Source organism: Carex rostrata, chromosome 8 (assembly GCF_964058835.1).
Source record: "Carex rostrata chromosome 8, lpCarRost1.2, whole genome shotgun sequence".
NCBI lineage: Eukaryota > Viridiplantae > Streptophyta > Magnoliopsida > Poales > Cyperaceae > Carex > Carex rostrata.
In genome coordinates, this window is record NC_135925.1 from 3,646,275 (window position 1) to 3,670,022 (window position 23,748).

At 30.1% G+C, this 23,748-nt stretch overlaps 2 protein-coding genes and 1 long non-coding RNA gene across 3 annotated transcripts; all 3 read right to left on the reverse strand.

The window, feature by feature from the left end:
* Positions 1 to 6,316: 6,316 nt before the first annotated feature.
* Positions 6,317 to 7,331, reverse strand: LOC144558444 (uncharacterized). Its single transcript, XR_013512913.1, has 4 exons — positions 7,233 to 7,331; positions 7,018 to 7,116; positions 6,797 to 6,898; positions 6,317 to 6,712 (listed from the first exon to the last, which is right to left on the reverse strand). It is a non-coding gene; the product is annotated as an uncharacterized LOC144558444 (long non-coding RNA).
* An 83-nt stretch (positions 7,332 to 7,414) lies between these two features.
* Positions 7,415 to 9,842, reverse strand: LOC144558018 (putative 3-hydroxyisobutyryl-CoA hydrolase 3). Its single transcript, XM_078306714.1, has 9 exons — positions 9,798 to 9,842; positions 9,363 to 9,443; positions 9,217 to 9,285; positions 8,889 to 8,952; positions 8,494 to 8,573; positions 8,317 to 8,400; positions 8,019 to 8,103; positions 7,716 to 7,861; positions 7,415 to 7,540 (listed from the first exon to the last, which is right to left on the reverse strand). Exons 1-9 carry the CDS (start codon positions 9,840 to 9,842, stop codon positions 7,415 to 7,417), a joined length of 780 nt encoding a protein of 259 aa, XP_078162840.1.
* A 6,260-nt stretch (positions 9,843 to 16,102) lies between these two features.
* Positions 16,103 to 19,588, reverse strand: LOC144558443 (putative 3-hydroxyisobutyryl-CoA hydrolase 3). Its single transcript, XM_078307289.1, has 10 exons — positions 19,461 to 19,588; positions 19,266 to 19,349; positions 18,884 to 18,968; positions 18,670 to 18,755; positions 18,435 to 18,556; positions 17,515 to 17,575; positions 17,324 to 17,422; positions 16,542 to 16,643; positions 16,396 to 16,437; positions 16,103 to 16,249 (listed from the first exon to the last, which is right to left on the reverse strand). Exons 2-10 carry the CDS (start codon positions 19,323 to 19,325, stop codon positions 16,112 to 16,114), a joined length of 795 nt encoding a protein of 264 aa, XP_078163415.1. The 5' UTR covers positions 19,326 to 19,349; positions 19,461 to 19,588; the 3' UTR covers positions 16,103 to 16,111.
* Positions 19,589 to 23,748: the final 4,160 nt, after the last annotated feature.

Genomic DNA, 23,748 nt, shown 5'->3' on the forward strand with positions numbered 1-23,748 from the left:
AGTTCAAAACGTCGATCCGAACCATTCATCTTGTTCTCCATATTGAAATGTGCTTGGAGACCAAATTTTACATTTTTTGGAATTTGTTTACTATTTATTAAGAAATTTTGAAAGTCGCTGATCTGATGGTCCAGAAAATTTTACTGTTTTTTAGTGTTCACAGCAAAACAACAATTTTCAAAAATGCTTAATAAATAGTAAAAAAATTCCAAAAAATATAAAATTTGGTCTCCAAGCACATTTCAATATGGATTAAACATCTAACGGTTCGGATCGGTCGTTTGGACTTTCAAAATAAAAATATAGCGTGAAGTAGAAACGCGTTTTACTTCGCAACTCACTGTAGCCCACCTCTATATATATATATAGAGAGAGAGAGAGAGTAGAACTAGCGTGAAGTAAGGTGGACTTCCAACTCAATATGAAATAAAAATTGACACTAACCAATTATTGATTACTAATTATTATAAGCTTAAGAATAATCAACAGAACAGAATATTCAGAATATTCAGAATCTTTACGACTTCCAAGTTCCCACGCAATAGGAAATGAAAATTACTCCATAATTGGTTACTAAGCTTCATGATATTTCCTTTGAATTGGAAGGTAAAAGAAAAATTAAAGGCAAACTTCATGGTGATTCTTTAGTATTCTGGTCATGTTTAATTACTCCTTGACGGTCTTAACCGGGACTTGGTTTAATATGACTTCAACATGTTTGAGTTTGATTTGAGTTTAAGTTTGTTTAAGTTTGATTTGAATTTATTTTTATTTGGTTTGAGCATGTTTGAGTTTGATTTGAGTTTGATTTGAGTTTAAGTTTGTTTACGTTTGATTTGAATTTATTTTAATTTGGGTTGACCATGTTTGAGTTTGATTTTAGTTTGAGTTTTTGTTTAAGTTTGATTTAAGCTTGTTTTGGTTTGGTATGATTCATTTAAATAAAATTTCGAAAATTTCTGAAAACCTTTGAATAGTAATAAGGCATTTTGATATTCTTTGGGATTTTGCACACATTCAAATACTTCTTAGGATTTTTAGAAATTCACAAATATTATCTTTCTGGTTTCTCAGAAGTTATAAAATTTCTGAATTTCCAGACATTTTATATGGACATTCTGGTCCTTCAAATTATTTATATGAACTTTCTGAGTTTTTGAATAGTTTTCAGTGAATTTGATAGAGTCTATCAGTATTTTCTGAAATTTATTTGAGTTTGTGAAATTTGTGCTGTTTACAGGGGTTTCTGTAAAAAAATTATAATATTTCGTTATTTCTATACCTTTCAGGGTGGATTTAGTTAATTCACAAACTCTGAAAACCGCAAAGGTTTTGTTTGCAAGATTCCTGGACTTCGCTCTGATCTGCAAATTTATAAAGGCAATTCTGCGAAGTTAATTCTTCTTTTCTGAAATCTTTTTGGGCCTCTTTATTCTTTTGGGCTTCATCTCCTAGTTTCATTATATTTGGGCCTGGTATGTTTAAATTCCTTTTGGGCCATTCAATTTATCCTGTATGAAACCTACTACTTCGGGTCGCATGGTATGATGGTAGGCTGAAATATCTCAACATCTTTAATTCTTTGGTCCATTTCTAAATTGACTGACGGTGGGGACCCATTGGCAGTTTGTCCCATCCTTGTTTGACCGTTGAAAGCTTGTCGGATTCACCTATAAGGGTTTTGATTAGGATAGGGATCCAGATCCAATTGAAGGTGCGAACTTGTCGGAGGATAATTCCGATCACGGCGAGCTTCATTCCGGCAATGATACGTAATACTAAATATATTTAGGTTTTTGAGAGCTTTATTTTTTGCTCGATATTTGTCAGCCACCAACAATTTTGTTGCAGTGTGTGCAAATAATTCAAAAATATTAAACGTCAATACCAAACGTGGAGAAATTTATGTATTACTTCCGAGGTGTTATATCCGAGAAGCTTCTAGATCTAACTCCCACTTTATTGGATACATGTATACTTTGCCAATGCTTGGTCGACGAATGTAGCTAGGCATCAGCAAATATAAAAAAGTTACTAAGCGAAAAGGAAAAAAGAGATAGTTTTCAAGTGATTATTTTGTAGACTTTGTTTTAAAAACATTTTCCTAATGAAAAAAATATTTTGTCGACACTACTGACTAATCCATCAGACGTCCAACTCAGAAGGGAATTGAAAAATGACACTAACCTATCATTGATTACTAAGCTTCATAATATACCCTGTGAATTGGAAGGTAAAAACAAATTTAAAGGCAAACTTCAGAGTATGTTGTTAGGTCATATGTTGAGCAAAAATTAGTGTGTGATGTGTTCACCATAAAGGTTTGGTGAACATAACTTCAAAAATATATCGAATTGATTTTAAATGATGAATCCAAATTATTGAAACTGATGTACTTGACGAATGATGTGTGTATAGTAAAATTTTGAAATTTAAAACTTTATTAGTACAAAGTCAAGTGGTCAGAAAGATGATGAATAATGAATGCATTAAAATAACTTAATAAAACTTCATTTTTTACCGCTTGACTTTGTATATACTAAATAAAGATCTGAGCACTACAGCAGAATTGATTTTCTGCGACAGGTATCAGTGACCGGTGCTGACGCCGGTTGCAGATAATTAATTTTTTTCGAAAAAAACGAATTTGATCCAAAATCAGGCGACCAAAACTATCAGAGACCGGTATTAGCGACCGGCGCCAACACCGGTCGCTGAAAGTGTTTTTTTTTTTTTTTTTTTTTAAGCACTGAAAATCCGCAAAACCATTATTCGCGTGCGCCAGAGACAGTCGCCCCAAATTTATGTTGTTGTTTTTAAGTTCTTTAAACTCACACCTAAAATACTCTTGTAATTTTTCTTTCTTTTGCATATAGAGTTAGATGATGGAAGTGTGATGGAAGTACCGAGACAGAAATTCAAGAATGAGCTTCTAGTTCGTCTATATGGCACTTATGAATAGTGAGTTCCAATCTTTTCCTTTATATTTTCATGTACAATTTTATTATGCTTTATCTTAATTCAATTCCCCATTAAAATTCAGGTATGCTATGCTTCACTTTTAATTTATATCTTTTTATGGATCATATTGCATAAATTTAACTAATTATGTGCTTGTTGTAGGCCATTTCATTAATATATTTCAAGAGATTCTACTTGCAGTGTTATAGGTTTATGACATTAGGCTCAAATCCTTTACAAATCATGTCATGTAGAAAACTCAAGGCTTATATTGCTATTTATAACAACATTCTTGTGTCAGATTTTGTGATGATCATATAATACTTTTGGTATTATTTTTTTGTTTCTTGGCCTTTTTTAGGATGAAGGTGATGACTGAGCTGGACATGAATAGCTGGGTTAGAATTTTATATTATGCAAAATAACAATAGGCTAGCGTAATTTGGGAAAATTATAATTGAGAATTTTAAGGAATATGTGCTTTTTATTTTATTTCATGACTTGAGAATTTTGAGAAAATTGTAATTGATACTATGGCAAAATTACAATTGTTGTGTTGATATTGTTATTGTTGTATCTCAAATCAAAACCGTAATTTTGTATAATATTTGATGTTACAATTGAATCGATCTATTATGTATGTTTTGAGAAAAGTAAAAATGAAAAAAAACCCAAAAAAACTAACAGAAAAGTAAATAACAAAAAAAAAACTAACATAATCGTATCAGCGACCGGGTTTGACTATCAGCGACCGTTAATTATGGTCGCAGATATCTTTTCGTGACGTCAACACAAAACAACAACGACAAAAAAATGGTCGCTGAAAAAGTAACAGCGACCGGGTGACGTCATTCAGTAACCGGTGACGTCATCAGTTGAGTATCTGCGACAATGCTTTCAGCGACCGGGCTATCGCTGAAAAAGTCGGATTTGTTGTAGTGGAGGAATTAAGAAACTATGCTCCCTTTTTGGGATGATTTGAGGAATTAAGAAATTTTTCTTATACTGAAAAGGGTTCGACTCAAAGAAATGTGACCGGATGTTTATTAGATAGCCCCAATGAGGACTGAATGGTAACATAATATAAGTTGTTTAAAACCATTTTAAATTCTAACATTGGACCCGAAAATAAATAATAAACTGATTATTAAAATTGAACAATAATTAAAATGGAAATTTAAATAATTGTGAATGCAAACAATAATTGTGAAGGATTGTATGAATAAACTAAGCATTATATTGTCTCCAAAAGCAAACAAATTTCAGCACATATTTTCTTAAACTTTTTCAATTCAAAATATAATTGAAATTCATTATGAATCTAAGTTGTATTTAAGAATTTGATTTTGATTGATCAGTTCTTAAAGTCTATAGGATTGGAACAAAGGTAGCAATTTTCAATTCTGCCCTCCAATGATCCAAATTTCATTAGGTTAACAACTGATTTGGATCAAATCTGTGCTAGGTTTTAAGTTTGTTGACAAGTCGGTTCTACTGCTTAAGATTAATTACCAGGTTGTACTTTGTACGGGTTTTCAGCTTTCTGGCAAGTAAGGTCATGTGCTTGAGATAACCAGGTCATGCTGTTAGAAATCTCCTACATATCAAAATTGTTTAGGCTAAAATTAATAATTAATTTCTGAAATTAAATACGGATTAAACAATATAGAGTATGGCTAATATAACATCACTGTCATTTCAGTCTATATAACACAAACTCCAAAACCTATCAAATCGAGTTCAAATGATGAATCCAAACCATTCAACCCAATTTACTTTATGAGTGATGCGTTTACATGCAAACTTTTTATATTTTCAAGTTATTTTAGTATCAAATCAAGCGGCAAAAAAATTGAAAAATGAATGTATTAAAATTAACTTAAAAACTCAAACATTTGACAGCTTGACTTGATATCAAATAAACTCAAAAACTTATAAATTTTTACATGTAAACACACAACTAATGAAGTAGATCGGTTTGAATGGTTTGGATTCACCATTTGAACTCGATTTGATAGGTTTTGGAGTTAGTGTTATATAGGCTGAAATGACACTGATATTATATTAGCCATACTCAACAATATAGGACTGCATAAATTATGGGCTATAATTTCTACACTCTCTCTGAATCGGTGTGACCAATTGGTGCGTATGGTTATAAATATGCATTCAGCAGTTCATTTTCAATCTTTTTTCTTTTTAGGACAAGTTCATTTTCAATCTAATCCATCTGAATTCGCATATACCATAAACAGAGAGAAAGTGAGAAAGAGGGGGTTGTTTGTTCGGTGCTAGCACACTGACTTACACAGTTGTTTTCCAACTTATTCGTGTGGATACTTGTAGAGACGCGTCTGTTGTGTACATCCAACACATGCAAGTGAAGAAAAGGAAGATTACAACTATCACTGTGAAGAGTTTCCGCTATGCTGCTAGTGGTAATTTCTATCTTGGATTTAATTTTACACACGGATACTAATTCAGGTAGTAATTAGATTGAATTGTAACCCTATAACCCTACCCGAATTCCTTACACATACTTGTTCATTCTATTTTCCATTTTATAACATTTTAAACTCCAACTAATTTTAGCATGTGAAAGCAAACCATTGAAACATGTTATACTCAACTCATCTGTTTAGAAGGGGATTTTAGTTCATTTTGTAACAGAGCTAGAACAATGAAATGGTGGAATTTAGTCAAGATATATTTTTTTCCCATTAGCTACCTGTTTTCATTCATATTCTAAGGTTCCATTCCACCATTTTGTATTCACCCCAATTAAGGTTTAACTTTACACACCCAAAACTATTATCAATGGGTGGTGAAGGTTTTCGTTTACAACCATACAAATGTGCAGTATATAATTCTCCTATTTTCACAAAAGGTCCAGTAGTTGTAGGTTATGGAAATGAATTTCAAGAAATAACCGATTCAAACTATTATAGGCATGAATATGAGACACAGACCTAGATTGTGAATTTTTGAACCCTCTGCTATAATAATTTTTTTTATCAAGCAACATTCAAGGCATCAGTAATTGCAGCTAGTGCAGTCAAAAGCACGCATGTATTACAATTTACACATATGTTCCTGTATTTATGGAAGTGAGACTGTCACCCCTATCTCATTAGATTCATTACTAAAATTTTAAATTTGACGGACCGTAAAATGTTGGTGTGTTGAGCCCATTGAAAGAAATTCTGAATTCACATTAATTTACCAGCTAAAATGTTTTATTTGACGTATTATACTTCTTTTGGAAGTATATTTTCATGATATAATAGTGCATGCTGCATACAATTTATGACAGACATATAATCAGTTTCACTTTCTGGCTTACAAAGCTGGAGACAAATAGTTACAAATAGTTCCGAACAATGTGATATACTGATATCTTAACCAGTTACAGTCTTGCCGGAAACAAAGTTGTAGAAATAAATTTCTTTTTGGAAGGGAGATTTAAGTATGGCCAATCCTCATCCTCGATTTCTTGAAAACATTTGTTTACCATCTCATCTGTGACCTGCGAAAGAGTCGATGGGTCCCACTGCAAGAATTAAAAGAAAAAGATTATCAATACAAAAATTGGAATGTTGTTCTGTTCTTTCCATTGAAGTTAGGTCATAGCTCCTTTTAAGTATTATCAGAAATGTTAGCAAAAAGAACGGCATAACAGGGAAAAGAAAAGGTAAAATTCAGGTCATACCTTTGGGGATCCCGTTTTGTCTATTAATTTAGCTGCTACACCCTACATGTAAAAAAAGAATATACTATGAGCAAATGTTATGTCTGAAAAATTTGATTACCAATTATTGTGCTGAGTTTTAACAACCTCAAATACATCATTGGTAACAGTTCGCCTTAAGGCATGCGAAAACATTATATATTCCCGTTGTATGCATTCCTTGTAAGTCTCGTTCCTTCCTTGTCTAATCTGTTGCATACATATGCAAATTAAAACATGAGCATCTATATTTTGCCATTCATAAAAGAAAAAAAGTGGCTTTATTCAGAAAATTTTAATATAAAGTTCTCATATGCAAAATAAATTACCGATTTGAGAAATATTTTGAGATTTGTTGGAGAGGCTGTCTTCATTGCTTTAATTGCTGAAGCAATCCATTCTTTCGGGTCAACTGACAACTCATGTTCCTAGTTAATGAAGTCATATATAAATTAGACTATATTGAGGGAAAAAATTTAAGCACACCTAAGGTGATATTATTCTTTCTATGAAGATTACTTTATGAGTTCTTGCAAGGTCTTACCAAAGAGGCTATGATTTCTTCAACTGATCCTTTTGAGAAGCATTTTTCAATAGTATCAGACCTGTAAAAGCTGATATTCTGTTGTTTTAGTATGATTCTCTATGTTTCCAACAATTATTTGTCTAAATTTTTTATGTGTGTGAATAAGTCAGTTTGTTATTATTATTATTACTTAATATAGCTTAATTTAGAAGAGAGCATCCTTCCCTCAGTGGTGGGTTCTCAGACTGCTGATTTATTACCATGTCAATGATACTTGGGTCCCACGTATCTATCTTATTAAGTGATTCTTCTAGCTTCTTCAAGTTCTAAACAAACAAGAAACAAAATTCAAATTAAGCTTAAGCTTTTCAATTGTTATGAACTCTAATCTTTCTCAGAAGTTCAATAAAAAAAGTTTTTCTTTTTCTTAGTCTTCCGAATTCTAGTTCTGACAAATTGACACAGGTTCTTTCAATACCTATGTCCTGAACAAAAGAAAACCTGTGCAAGATTTGCTTGCTGATTAATAAGTTTTTTGTGGACTTCTAATAAAATATGTACCTTGGATGAAACAAAATGTGTTGCTAACCCACAAGCTACCATCTCGGCCGCATCCAATCTTGTAGCTGTTAGGCCAAGGTACTCCCCTAATTTAAAGAAATTTATTTTTATTGATTCTTTATAATTAGTCCCCAAATAACAAGAGGACCAGTAAATTATTCAACTGATGCATCGAGCAGTAAAACTACAGTTTCCTACTGACAAATACAAGGGATATAATTTGAAATTGAAAATGAATGTTACCGAAGAATCCTGGAAGTCTAGAGAGGAAGTAGGAAGCACCAGCATCTGGAAATAGGCCTAATTGTGTTTCTGGATTTGCAAATACCTACATCATGTCACATAAAAATAATTCATTTTGGTAAGCAAATAAGGAATTTGTATCTGTACAGAAAGCAAATCAGGAATTTGAATTAACTAAGTTTTATCGTGGCAAACAATTGTTGATTATGGATATGAGACTTCTTTTTTGTTTTTTCTATTATTTTATTATAATTATTATATAATATATAATTTGTGAAACACAATATTTCTGTCATACCGTATTTTCTGTTACAACTCGAAATCTTCCGTTCATGTAGAAGCCAGCTCCAGCTCCCATTACAAAGCCATTTGATATAAACACCTTTAACAGAAATGTGATACAAGTCATTTCATATGCATTAAATTAATTAATTGTAGATGCTGCAGCCAAAAAACATAAATGTACAGAACTAACCGATGGCAATTTGTATGTCGACATGATGTGATTCAAAGTAATATACTTCTTGTAATAATGAGACCCAAAGGTCCAGTGCCCTATTATACAAGACTAAGTCAGAATTATTATTTTATAACATGTATGAAATAAATGGCAGTGTATGCTTACTTCAACAACAACAACAATAAAAATGGCAGTGCAAGGATTGATTGTTCTCTTGTTTCTTAGCTAGTACCTAGTCTAGTTTGCTTTGGTAATTCTATCTTGTATAAATAATTTGCCAATATGGAGCTAAACTGAGGTTATTCTAGATCATTTTATGTATCAGGCAATTGATATGTGCATTGACCAGATGTTTATTTTATTTAAGTCCAATAAAATTGTTATCTAAATTTGCAATGCAATGTCAAAACCTTCAGTCATGCACCGCCATATAGCAACATTATCTCCTCCAGCAGAAAATGCTCTTCCGTTGCCCTGTAAAATTTTTATCCATGCATTCAAATCACATTATAGTATTTTCAGGTGTTATTATATATTAGTCAAATAAAATACAAAGAAATAACATCATTTGATGTTGTTCCAGATGCATACAATTAGAATGGAAAGGACAAAATAAAGAAAATAGATGTTCTAGTTTCTAATTACTGCTTTGTTTTAAATTAAGAACTACTCTAGAAGACACTCAAATGATGCAACAAAGTATTTCGAGATAAGAACATGTAAAAGAATCATTATTACCTTAACTATCAAGATCTTGTAATTATGTTTCTTCTCTAACGCTGATAGCTCATCTATTAGTTGTGAAACCTAAACACCAAAGAATAATAAGTTATATTCAAAAAGATATGCTACACTATTTTAACAAATTTTAATCAGAAACTTACCATTAGGTGTCCCATGACATTCATTTTGGAAGGTCTGTTAAGTATAATTGTTCTTGCATGCAAACTTCCTTCAGCGATAACCTGTCAAAATCATATGTATTTAGATAATTAGTACTACAAATATCTATGTTTCAAAACTAAAACTGAGTTGAACTGTTTTTATTTCTTGTTCATTTTCTGTTCTTTAACAGAATAACCATCTTGTCATTGTTTTCTGTAAACAGAGAACTGAAATTATATATGTAAGTTGATCTGATGAGGAATAATTCATGAGCTCCGCCATTCTATTTTGTTGAAATGAACATGGCGCCATTAAGAGACGCCGAGTGCCATGTATTTAAAAAAAAAAAAAAGTTTTAACATAATAACATAAAAATTTGAACTTCTAACAATAACAAAAGTCTCCAAACTTTCTTTCATAAAATAAACGCCAACCTGGTGTTGGTCATCTAATACTCTTGCAAAGCTTGGTGAAGCCATCCTCTCTTTTTTTTCTCTTCTCCTGTCTAAAGAGAACCCTTGCAAGCTCTATTGCAATACAAGATGTTTTTGGTGTACAATTATCTCAATTCACGGTACTTGTACATATATAATATTATTCTCATTCACTTGAAAGTGATGGTACATGCATGCATCTGGGTCCCTTAGAGAGTACCTGGTTTATAACATATGAGTCATATGATTCATGAGCTTATTTTTTTTTGTTCTTCTTTTTCTTTATTTATTGTGGTTCCCTCTTGAAGGGCACATCACATCTTGTCAAAATTATTATGCTGATACAACGATAAACGTCTCCAATTGTTATTAAGCAGGTTGATGGGCTTTTAAGCAGCAAAATTGGCTATTAATTTAATAAGTGATAATAAGTTTCTGATAGTAAACATGTGTGATAGAGCAAGTTTGGATAGAACATCTACATCTCTATTATTATTAGAGTTTCTAAGCTAATGTGACAGTTTCTAATTCTGTTTCAGAGATGTGTGAGAGAGCTTCTTATTTAAAAACTATGCTGTAAAGTTTCTTATTAATAAACTGTTTATTAACTCAATGGTGATCAAATGATTGGCTCAAATTATTTCTCATTTTTAATTTGTTGCTTACGTGGTCTAATAGAAACTATCTAAAATTAATTTAAGGAATGTGAGAGTTAAAAACTTTAGAGATCTTAATTTTTAAAAAGTAGTTAATCATATGTTATTTACAAACTCATTTGAGTTGTTGAGATGTAAATGCTCTAAACAATTGTAAAAAATAGTTGATAATTTCCTGAGGTTGTAACCATTACCAATTAACCATATAATAATTATTGTTCTTAAGTATTTCTTTTTGTTATAACAATTGGGTGCTATGCGCAAATCATTCAAAAAATATTTGAGGTCACTTACAAAAATTAGTAAAATATTATGTGACAATCATAAACTCTAGCCATTTTTTTTTAAATTTAATCTTTACAAAGGAAATTATTAATAAATTTTAAGAACGGACATTTTTTTTTTCCATCTCTATTGATTTTCCCTGATAAAATATAATATTTTTGTTAAGAGAAAGATTAATCTAGTCTTATAAATTTAAAGACACTTCTATTTAGATTTCAAACTTGTGACTCTCTATACAAGAAGGATCATATTTTCTCAATAGATCAAAGACTGATTCTTCTGATAAAAGAACTAAAAAAAAAAATACAGTTAATAGATGCTATAGCACAAACAAGGGGACAAAGTAAGATAAATACAACTCTTTTTTTAAACTACACAAGCTAGGGGACAAAGTAAGATTAATACAACTCTTTTAGAGAAAAATAGGATATGATTTGTAGACTTAGTGCAATAATACGCACAAAGAGAGACGCATGTTCAATTTTTCAAAATAATATCTAAAGTATTTTAGAATGTACCGAAGCATTTCATAAAAAAAAGGGAGGAAGAAATCTAGAATAAGCTTAATAGCTATATATCTATCTGCCCACGGTTTGGAATAGAATGACCACTAATTAATTCCTAGGTTCTTTTTGTTGCTGGATGTGGTTTAAAAAATATTAGCATGGACAAGTAAAAACTGTCTGTCTTTCCTATTTATCAGCATTTGACTTCTGTCGTAAGATTTGATTTAAAATTAATTCTTATTATTTTAAAACAATCAGCATACTCTTAACTCCTTTTTCTTTTCTTTTTTAATATCTAGCGAGGTGTACATTTGATACTTACTAGATAGCTTCCGTATACTAGTTGGTCTTTACTGATCGAGTATGAACTAGTTTATTTATGAACTTTTTAAATAATCATTTCATTTATTATTTTGACTGATTAGGAAATTTAAATAAATTTCAATATGTAGGTATATGTTTAGAGAATCTACATCTCTGGTGTCATGAGAGTTCCTAATCTGATGTGGCAGTTTCTAATTCAAAACATGTGGGAGAGTTTCTTATTTAAAAACAATGCAGCAAAATTTATTATTAAGAAAATGTTTATAAACTTCACGCTGGTCAAATGATTGATTTAAATTATTTCTGATTTTTATTTTATTGTTGACGTGGCTTAATAGAAACTCTAAAATTAATTTCAGAAATGTAAGAGTTAAAAACTTTAGAGATCTGAATTTCTAAAATGTAGTTAACAGTTATTTAAAAACTCATTTAAGTTGTTGAAATATAGATGTTCTTATGGGTGGGAATCTATTGAAGAAAAAATAGTTTGTCAACTGTTAAGAAAACATGCAATTTTAAAATTCGGCAAGTAAAATTTAATGTAAAGTTTACTGTTCATTAAATAATATGATTTACAACGGTCCATATATAATAGCCAACGATATGGAACATCAAAATCAAGAATTACTTAAAAATTGATACACAATTAATTTTTAAGAAAAACAACGTGTCTATATTTTTCTATTAAAATTTTATTTGTGATGATTTCATAAAGCATTGTCAATGAATCCTAATCCATATTGTTTTGTGTTGCAGAATTAGGTTAATGTCCAAATGTTTGTATTTTGGTCGAAATACAAATGGCTCAAATTATGAATTTTAAATGATCAATCAAACCTGTTCAATGTTTACCAGGGCCAGTTCTGAAGATTTTGGGGCCCGGGGCGGAAGAAAATTTTGGACCCTTTATGTATACCAGTGTTGTAACAAATGGTCTTAACGGTCGATTATATGCCTGTTTAATCGTTAATGGCAGTAAAACCATTATGAATACACTTATCAGAGGTCTACTAGTGAATTTTTCTGATTAATCGGCCGATTATTCTCAATTATTCCCAATTATTTCATTTATTCTCGTTTGATCATCCGTTTATTTCCATTTATTCCCATATATTTTCATTTATTCCAGTAATTATTTATTTTTACATTTACTGTGTGATAATAAGTTTCATAAACATGTATTGCAGTTTTATTTGTATTTGTCTATACATCCAATTTTTTTATATATGTTTTTTCTTCTTACTTATTTTGAATTAATTGATTAATACCTCTATTATTTATATACCATATATTTTTCTTACTTACTGATGTAATTTTTTCAATTAGTACAACATGTTCATATATTAAATTAAGTTGTTATTACAAACTAACTTTAGTGATTTATGTTGGAATGTTTCATGTTTTTCAAATAATATATTATTAGTATTTGAAAATGCTTAATTCTCGAATTTATTTATTCATTAAATAAATATGTTACTTACACATGTAAAGTGTGTGTGTATTGTTAAGCATAGTGTCATGTTATAATAATAGAACTAAGTTAAATTAAGTTTATTTGATAAGTTTGATGAGTTAAATATTTTTTTTTAATAAATTATGAATATATACACATAATTTTAATAAAAATACAAAATTGTCCGCATAATTTTGATTAATCGGCCGCATACCGATTAATTGCTTGACGGTATCCCGTCCGTTCGACAAGCGCATACCGTTATTTACAATACTTATTTATACAATTTTTTATTGATATGCAAATAGATCATACCTATTTATAGAAAAGTTTGAATCATTTATATATTAAAGTTTGGGCTCTAATATTTTATTTATTTTTAATATATACAGATTATTTTTTTAATATATACAAAATATATATTTTTTCTTTTGGGGCCCCTTGAATCTTGAGGCCCGGAGCGGTCGCATCTTGGCTGCCCAGCACCAGGGTCGGCCCTGATGTCTACTACATATATCAAAATTTTGTAAAATACCACATTTTATTATTTTTAGAATTTTTGATTAATATTTTAGAATTTTTAAAAATAATATTATACTTTGATATCCAATTATTTTTAAAAATGTTTTAAAATTTTGAAAAAATAAATAGTAAATTTTCATACAGGTGGCAAATCACATTTGTTTTCCTCGGCTGCAATTCTAAAAGTAAATTTTTTTTATAATATGATAACGTGGTGGATTCCAAACATCGAGATAATTCAGATCGACATTAGCACGCCATTGATTCTCACCTATTGTCAAATAGAAGGTATAAGCAAAATTTAAACCAAACTTCCTATTGTTGTTTATAGGGATGTAAAAAGAAATAAGTTGGTCGGGTTAAATTTATGTTGTCAACCTGATTTCTAATATAATAGTCGAATTACAAAAATTTAATTCGTAATTAATTAATTAATCAAGATAAGAATATTTCAATTGAAACTTAATGTTAGCCAAGTAAAATTTCATGGATTCGCGGAATTTTTTTTTTTAAAAAAAAACAGTATTTTGATTTTTGAAAAAGAAAACAATAAGTTATAATTAAATTTGTCATATTAATCGGATTAGATTTACACTGCTAATTGTTTAGTGAGTTTATTAAAAGAGAAGTATGTTTAATGAATTTATTAAAAGAAAATTATGTTTTGGTTCAATAAGTCTACTAAACTTTTCACATCATCTCATTATCTATGAAGCGTTTCTTAGTTTTTGCTGCAATTTTCTTGAAGTACATTTTCTAATGTGTCACAATTTTGTTGCACAATTTCATATTCCTTTTGACTTCTTCAAAGTACAAGTACATAGAGGCATTTTTTCAAAAGATGAAATATAGAATTTTGAAATTTTCATTTTTGTGAGTAGAATTGGTGTGTTTTTAAGTTCATTAAATCTTTTTGTGAACTAATTATTCTAAAACATTTTGTATTAGTTTGAAACCACGAATTCATACTATTAATCAATCTACCTCACAAGTGATGTACCTACACATAAAAATAAAAAATAAAAATAAAAAAATTGTATAGAGTCTAACGGTAAAAAATGTTCAAAAATAAATGTATAAAATTAATTTATAAACTTTCTTGTTTTGATAACTTGACACTATACTAAATTAATTCTAAAATCTAAATTTTTTACATGTAGACGCATCACTTATAAAGTAGATTGCTTTCAATAGTTTGAATTCGTCACTTGAAACTCATTTGATAGATTTTAGATATAAATTCACAAAGAAACTTGATGAACTCAAAAACACCCCAATTCTAATCCATTTTTATTGTTAGTAATTAAAAGGACAAGTTGGCAACATATATTCTTTGATAATAAAGTCTAGAATTCACATCCTCCTGCACCATCCCGAGCCGGCACCAACTTAGATTAAATCTGGACTGTCCATTTCAATTGTGTTGAGTCAGGTACCTGGGAGGATACGGATCCTAAAGTCTATGGGTTGTAAGACAAATTGATGACTTCAGCTAATCAGATAATTAAGTACCAAAATATGAACTTCATTTTGAATTTACTATGTGAAAAAAAAGTGTCGAATGTAGGTAATCAATGACTTTATAAAAGAATGTAAGCAGATGGTAGAGTACTGGAGCATTTGCATCAACTCGATTTCCTTTGCATTATTTTTCTTTTTAAATGTGCACCGTATAAAAGCACGGGTATTGGTCCATGTGTTAACATGTCTTTTTTCAGTTAAAAGTAGCATGTCATGACACTTCAAGACACTCCAAGCAAATTAATCCGGTCATGCTACATTAGCACACGTGTCACATAATATGACCAACTTTTTCAACATTTTTTTTTATTTATTTGCAATGTTTTCTTTATTTTAGTATTTTTATTTCTATGAACTAACTAAAAATCTAAAAAAATAAAAAAAATTAAGTATAACTATTCACGTCACTTGTAATTATAACATTATTACATATGACATGATTATTTTTTACTGTTATATATTATTTTAGTCACATCATATTATATTTTGCAAAAAAAAAAAAGTTGGCCATATAATGGAGCATAATCTGATAAAGTCACGATTATTAGTCATCTCACGTCATGTCTAAATTTTTTCCTAATATAATACTGGTATTATGACAAACACATGCAGGGTGTTCTGTAGTCATTAATTTTCATCCATTTCTGTAGCGGGTCAAAGTGAAATGAAGTAATAAATCAAAAGGTAATTAGGTTCACAGTACAGAATGAGGCACAAATAAAACAATCTGACGAGCCCTCTCTCCGTATTTAGGATCAATTAGGACATAACCGGTGCAGCTTTAAAAGGAATGAATCACGTGGATCATAAATATGACTTGTTTAGGAGTATATCATTAAAATGACTTAAATGCTTATGAATTGCCATCGTATTAATTTATTGCAGTTATTGACAATACATACATGACTTTTACTGTCTTGTGTATTTCTGTGAAAAAGTATACAAGACAGAAAACAAAGTGTTCAACCCTATTTGGGGTGTTACAGGGTATCACTTGAGAAACTAAGAGTAGTGATTACAATAATTCAAGTTCTGGTATCTGGTATTCTACAAGCCATAAGCTAATGCAATCGAATCTGTTTTGGATGGGAGATTCAAAGGTGGCCAATCCTCGTCCTCTTTGAGATCTTTAAAACACTTGTCTACCATCTCATTGGTCACCTCCTCAAGGCTTGGTGGGTCCCACTGCAATGGTGAAAGAACAAGTAGTAGAACTCTTTCAAAATGCATCTTTAGATATGGTGAAAGAACAAGTAATGGTACCTGAGTCAATCATCTATCAAATTGGGATAGAAATTAGAAACTAAGTTTAGATATATAGCTAATGGTACCTTTGGGCATCCGGTCTTATCCAAAAATTTAGCAGCTATACCCTGCATGAATAAATATATATCCATTTAACAAGATTGAGTTGGGTTCAGGAGAATTGAGATATTAGGTGCCAATGGTACAAATCCATGCATGAAATTAGTTTAACCTCATATAAATCTCCCGAGATAGTTCTTCTTATGACATGAGAAAGCATTATGTGTTCCCTTTCTATGCATTTCTTATAAGTTTGCTTCCGGCCTTCCCTAATCTGTTCACAGTATATAAAGGAACAATAATGAGTCCGGCTAGTATAACATCGGTGTCATATGACACTAGTTTCAAAACCAATTAAATAGACTTCAAACGACTAATTCAAACTGTTCAAACCAATTTAATTTACGAGTGATGTGTTTACATACAATTTTGTTTTATATTTTCGAGTTATTTTAGTATCAAATCAAGCGGTAAAAATGTTGAAAAATGAATGTATTAAAATTAGCTTAAAAACTCACATATTTGACCACTTGACTTGATACTAAATAAATTCAAAAAATTATAAATTTTGATGTAAACGCACAACTAATGAAGTAGATCGGTTTGAACGGTTTGGATTCACCGTTTGAAGTCGATAGGTTTTGAAGTTGTTGTTATAAGCTGAAATAACGCTGATGTTATACTAGCCATATTCAACAATAATATAGTAATGTATTAAAAAAAAGAGAAGCCAAACAGGTTTTTCTTATTATTTATTTAGGTTATTATACTTTTTTTAAGCTCATCTGATAAATGTCCTGAGATCAGAATTATTTAAGAATTAAGACCAATAAGAGATACCATTTTCTGTTTTAGATTCTAGTCACTTGTATAGTATCAATGTCAAGTCTACAAAGTCTAACAACAATTACACAAAATATATATAGTTAAAATGCAAATTTTATAAAAAGTTACCGATCTCAGAAATATTTTGAGACTAGCTGGTGATGCATTTTTAATTGCCTGAATTGTTGTGTAGATCCAGTTATCTTTATCTTCTATACTCTCTTGCTCCTATTATCAACGCTAAAGCATGTTAAGAAAAGTAAAAAAAAAAAAAAATAGTAGTACATGTGTTCTGAAAGAAAATTGTCTTCAGGTCTTACCAAAGATGCTACAATCTCTTCAACTGATCCTTTTGAGAAGAACTTGTTTATGCTATCTATTCTGTAAAAGGAAGTCCATTTGATTGAGCTATAAAATTGCTTGGGCAGAGTACAGCGGAGGACTTGAAATGACTAATTTGCTGGTATAGTACTTTGAGAATCAAAACCTTTCTGAACATAATAAACAATAATATTATATATAGAGTAGAACTAGGGTGCTCTTAAGCTTACTAAAATTTTGGTGAGCTTAACTCTAAAACTCATCAAATCAATTTCAAATGACGAATCCGAACCGTTGAAACCCACCTACCTTACGTGTGATGCATCTCCATGTAAAATTTTTAAACATTCGAATTAATTTAGTATAAAGTCAAGCGGTCAAAAACGTTCAAAAAATGAATGCACTAAAATTAATTTATTAACCTTCTAATTTTGACCGCTTGACTTTATACTAAATTAATTCAAATATTTAAAAATTTCACATGTAGATGCATCACACGTAAGATAGACGGGTTTCAACGGTTCGGATTCGTCGTTTGAAATCGATTTGATGAGTTTTAGAGTTAAGCTCACCAAAACTTTGGTGAGCTTAAGAGCACCCTAGTTTACTCTTATATATATGTACCTTTCATTACTTAAAATTAACCATCTTTCTAATCTTAGTCTCATTCTTAACATTTTAGTTTCTTTTGAGTGATGAAGAAGGGAAAAAGGCTCAGAAATTCCTGACCATGTGCTTGTTCTTTATGTTTTAGTAGAAAAAGGTTAATTGTTGTTTGACTAAATGGCCGTTTCATAGAGATGAAGTCCTCATTTTAGGAGAAATAAAGCAGACAGACAGAATTTGAGACAGAGAGCATCATTTTGTAATTTTTGTGAATTGTCAAAGAATATAGAATATATTTTTACATGAAACTAACCTTAGAAGAGGACTTCCTTCAATCAATGGCGGGTTCTCTGAGTATTGGTTAATTATCTTATGAATTACTCTTTCATCATCTGTTTCTACATTATTCAAAGATTCTTCTAGCTTTTCCAAGTTCTGACCAATTAATTATCAAACATAAAAAAGAATAAGCTTCTTGCTAGATTGATGAGTTATATTCTCTCTTGTCTACACACAATTTTTGCATTATGTAATTAATCACATTGAACCTTTGAAGATACAAAATGTGTCGCAAGCCCAGAAGCAAGCATCTCGGCCCCACCCATTTTTGTACCAGTTAGACCCATGTATTCCCCTATCAAAATTACAGATATGGTAAATTGGTAATGTTTCCCATAATAAGTGTATCTTGGTTTGCAGTTGAAATTTCAGAGAAAGGTAAGGCAGGAGTGCCTAAGAAAATTTAATTATATTGACAAATACCAAAGAAACCCTGGAGCCTAGAAAGAAAGTAAGATGCCCCTACGTCAGGAAAGAGACCTATTTGTGGTTCTGGCATGGCAAATACCTACATTATGAGAAAAGGAGAGAGAAAACAAGAGTGCAATAGTAATGTCAAATTCTTACATAATGACAATTTAAAGTGCTTAATTATCTATCAATTATATATGATTTGTTCATTAAACTCTTCACAACTTTTAATTAGAATATTCCTCATCCTTGCATATTTTGGATTAAGAATTTTATACTGTCTATGGAGTTTACCTAACTGAGAATACCAGAGAACAAATATTAGCGAATATTAGTATGTCTTATTATATTGTGATTGAAGCTTTTACAGGGTGAGTCAAATATTTCCATGTACCGTATTTTCAGTGACAACTCGGAATCTTCCCATCAAGGAGAAACCGGCTCCTGCTCCCATTACCACTCCATTCAACAGAAATACCTTTACATTGCAAATCAAATTACATATTGAATTAACTAACAAAAGTACTTTTAAACAAGCAAGATAATAATATTCTTCTACAAGAGACACACAGACACGTGCAAAACTAACCGTAGGCTTTCTTAATGTTGCCGTGGCGTAGCAAAGATGAAGTAGCTTCCGGTAAAAGTGAGCCACAAAAGTCCAATTCCCTTTTTAAGAACAAAGCCACTAAACAATTATCAAGACATGTGTTGAATAATGCCAATAAAAAGCAATTTTTCAGTTAGGAATTCCTTCGAACACCTTATGTGCAGAAAAGTTATATTAACCATGCACCTGAGTTTCGCACCCTGAACCAACTTACATCAATGTTAAGTGAAATGCAGACCCAATATGTGTTTCATTCATGATGAAATATTAATGTTTTAGTGAAATTAATGCAGACTAAACTCAAACATTGATGTTTCATCCATAGTGAAGCTTCAAGTTTTTTCCAATTACGTGCTACTTTTTTTATTTTATTTTTTAAAATCCTACAAATAAAAAAAGATCAGCTGCAAAATTTGCCAATACCAATATAACTTGCCCTGATTTTTTTATTTATATCCAAAATAAAATATAAATTTAAAAAACTAACCAACTAGCTAATGAAATTGCAAAACTACCCAAACCGGTTAACCATTAACCGGACTCAAATCAAATTTCCGGTTATTGGTTTCCCGGACCCGTTGAAATAGTCCGGTTAACCATTAACCGGAAATTTGATTTGAGTCCGGTTAATGGTTAACCGGATTTGTGCATTTTCTGTTTTTTTTTTTTTTTTAAACAGAAATTTTTTATTTTTTGTATTAAAATATTAGAAATGTTGAATATATTTCTTTGAAAATAAATGGAATACAATATAATTTGATTTATTAGAAAGACTGCAACTAATAACCCGGATCAATATTTTTCAGGCCGGATTTTTCGCGGCTGTAAGAAAAATTAATATATTTCTTTATGTGCTGTTGGAAAAAAATAAAAACTTTAATTTATTTAATGATTGTTTTTAAAAAAGAATTCTCAAAATAGATACAACTTTTTATAAATTAAATGTCCTAGAAGGATCACAATATTTTCTAGATTACATAGAAGTGACTTTTGAACCGGGATCAATAACTCAGAATCTAAGCATTTTTATTTTTTTCCAATAGCACATAAAGAAATATATTAATTTTTCTTACAGCCGCGAAAAATCCGGCCTGAAAAATATTGATCCGGGTTATTAGTTGCAGTCTTTCTAATAAATCAAATTATATTGCATTCCATTTATTTTCAAAGAAATATATTCAACATTTCTAATATTTTAATACAAAAAATAAAAAATTTCTGTTTTCAAAAAAAAAAAAAAAAAAAGGAAAATGCACAAATCCGGTTAACCATTAACCGGACTCAAATTTCCGATTAATGGTTAACCAGACTATTTCAATGGGTCCGGAAAACCAATAACCGGAAATTTGATTTGAGCCCGGTTAATGGTTAACCGGTTTGGGTAGTTTTGCAATTTCATTAGCTAGTTGGTTAGTTTTTTAAATTTATATTTTATTTTGGATATAAATAAAAAAAATCGGTAACTTGCCATTAGTTAAATAATACTGAATCGGTCGGTATAGAAATTACTTGCTCAAAATTATTCTCCTATATAACTTAATTAAAAGATTCAATCACCTTCTGTCATTTGTCGAAATATAACAGGAAGATCTCCACCTGAACAAAACGCTTTTCCTTTTCCCTATATTAAAATAAAATAGTAAGATTAATTTATAGGCTTATAGCTGATATTCTTTTATCTTATTTCTACAGTCTCCCAATAAAAATTAAAGCTTATTTAAAACTGGCTGACAATTTTTTATGAATATTAAAATTGGGACTAAAAAGATTTGATACTCTGATCCCTTTTTCATTTAAAATAAAATAAAATAGGTCAACAAATTGTCTCACAGCAAAACTGAGAAAAATCTAAATAAAGCAATGTGTTTCTAAATTTAGAGATTTTTCACTGGACCATTAGGCAATTTATCAAGCTAATGGCTATTTGTGCTAAATGGAATTAAATTAGTATATCATTACCTTTACAATTAAGATGTTAAAATTGGGGTCGGCCTCAAATTCCTTCAACGCTTTCAATAGTTGCAAAACCTAAATTAATACAGAAATCATGAGGAGAGACAAAACATCACAGAGCATTACTAAACCAAAAGTGCATTGAGCATCCATAAAAAATCACAAATAAAAAACTTATTCTCAATTGACAGGATCAATATATTTTTGTAACATAGAAATCAGTTTTAATATTATATTGCTAAGTAAATATATCATTTGCTTAGTAACTTAAGGTTCTCTTACCATTTTATGTGTGAAGGCATTGAATTTCTGAGGCTTGTTGAGCGTGATTGTTTTCATATGAACATTGCTTTCCTCTAGAATCTGATAATTAAGCATGTGAACACAATAAGAAAAGCAATCGCCAAAGCATAATTAAATTCAGAATTTATCAAAAAGAGGTATATATATTTATATAGGTGCCAGTTATTTCATGAAAATGGTTTTTCACTAAGGTGTATTTAATTATCAGATACTCCTTAATTGGCAACCAGATGATTAATTGATCTACTAATTATATTTTACAATTAATTGACGAAAAATAATATACAAAATGTAAGGCATTGAATTGCTGTATCTTCTTTAATTGCCCTCAATACAAGGCATTTGTTCCTAATCTTTTTTCTTAAATGAAAATACCTCTTCTCTGTTAGTGAGAACATCAAGTGCTTTGTATTTCCTAACAATAATATTATAAGAGTAGTATGCATCTAAAACAGAGCCTATTTATACAACCAGATTAGCTACATAACGCGCCATGTGAAGTGATCATAGGCACATCACATATATAGTCACAATAAAAAGCGTCATATATTTAAATCCTTTTGCTAGAATGAAAGATGCTCACCTGTGTGTTTTCTTCCATCAATACTTCTGCAAAGCTAGGGGACGCCATTAATCTCTCTCTTGTCCCTCAACCTTCCCTTTGGATATGTATAATAAACAACAATTTAGTTCAATTTTTTTTTGTACAAATAGTTCGAGGCTATGTCGGTCGCTAGCAGCGGTCATGAAACGGAACTTCCAATTGCTTTACAAATACAATATTATAATCAATAATCAATAAAGATTGAGTCATTGGTCTAATGGTCTAAGAGGGGTGTAGATTTTAACAACAAAGTTTTGACTCAAGCAGCGTCGAGGTAAGAGAATTATTTTTATTTAGACAATACTACCCTTGCTTCAAAAATAAAGTTAATAAAGTGACTATTTTGAATCTTTCAAATTAAGAAAGTTACGTGCATATCACCGAATATTAATCTGCACCTTATTAGTTGGCTTTTATAGCTGAGTACATACAAAATATTATTTGGTATGTCGTGCCTCTTTATTATCTCTTCTTCAACACAGAGTCAGATATTATTCAAAATTTCCAAATTCCTACTCAAGAACAAAAAAAAATGTAAATATTAAATCAGCTTTATTCTTCAAACGTTTTCAAAAAGTTCCTCTCTCATTATTTCTGTACGTATGAAAGTTTTAAACTAATTAGTAAATTTTTTAAAGGAAAATTTATTTAAGTTTTTTTCCTTGACAATCTAGCGATATAGTACATTCCGATCAAAAATAATTTATTTAACTATACTTTCATAATAAGATACATAATTACATTGACAAAAGTGTACTTTGCAAGACTAAAAAATTACAATATTAGTATTTTCAACAATAATTTTTTTCCAAATAAATGATTTTAATTATCTTTCTTAATTTTCTACAATATTAGTTTTATTCAACAGTAAAATTATTCGTGACCTTTTACTTCCATATTTTCTCTGTTACCTAATTTTTTACATAATTTTAAAAAAAATTAGCTATCTGATAATAAAAATAAAGTGTGACATGAACAATATGAATTTGATTCATCCATGGTAGAGAGAATTGATAGAATATTTCTGTATGCTCCACTAACTCGACTAATGACGATGATGATAAAATGATGAGTTTACTTAATAAATTTTAATAAAAAATATCAGCAATTGGCTCTTCACAAAATAGAAGCGGCTAAAGAACTAAATTTCAAATTTATCTCTGATTTCAAGATGATACATAAACCAAAAGTTATACACAACAAGTGCAAGCTTCAAAAATCAAAAAAAAAAAAAAAATGAAACCAGAGATACAAACAACAGGCTAACAAACGAGCTACTCAAGTCAATGTAGCGGCAAATGCAAATGAAGGCCTCAATATACTCTTTAAAAATGAAGTTACTACGATGCTTGATTTGAATAAAATTTATAATTTTTAAAATATCTAGTTATATTGTTAGCATTATAA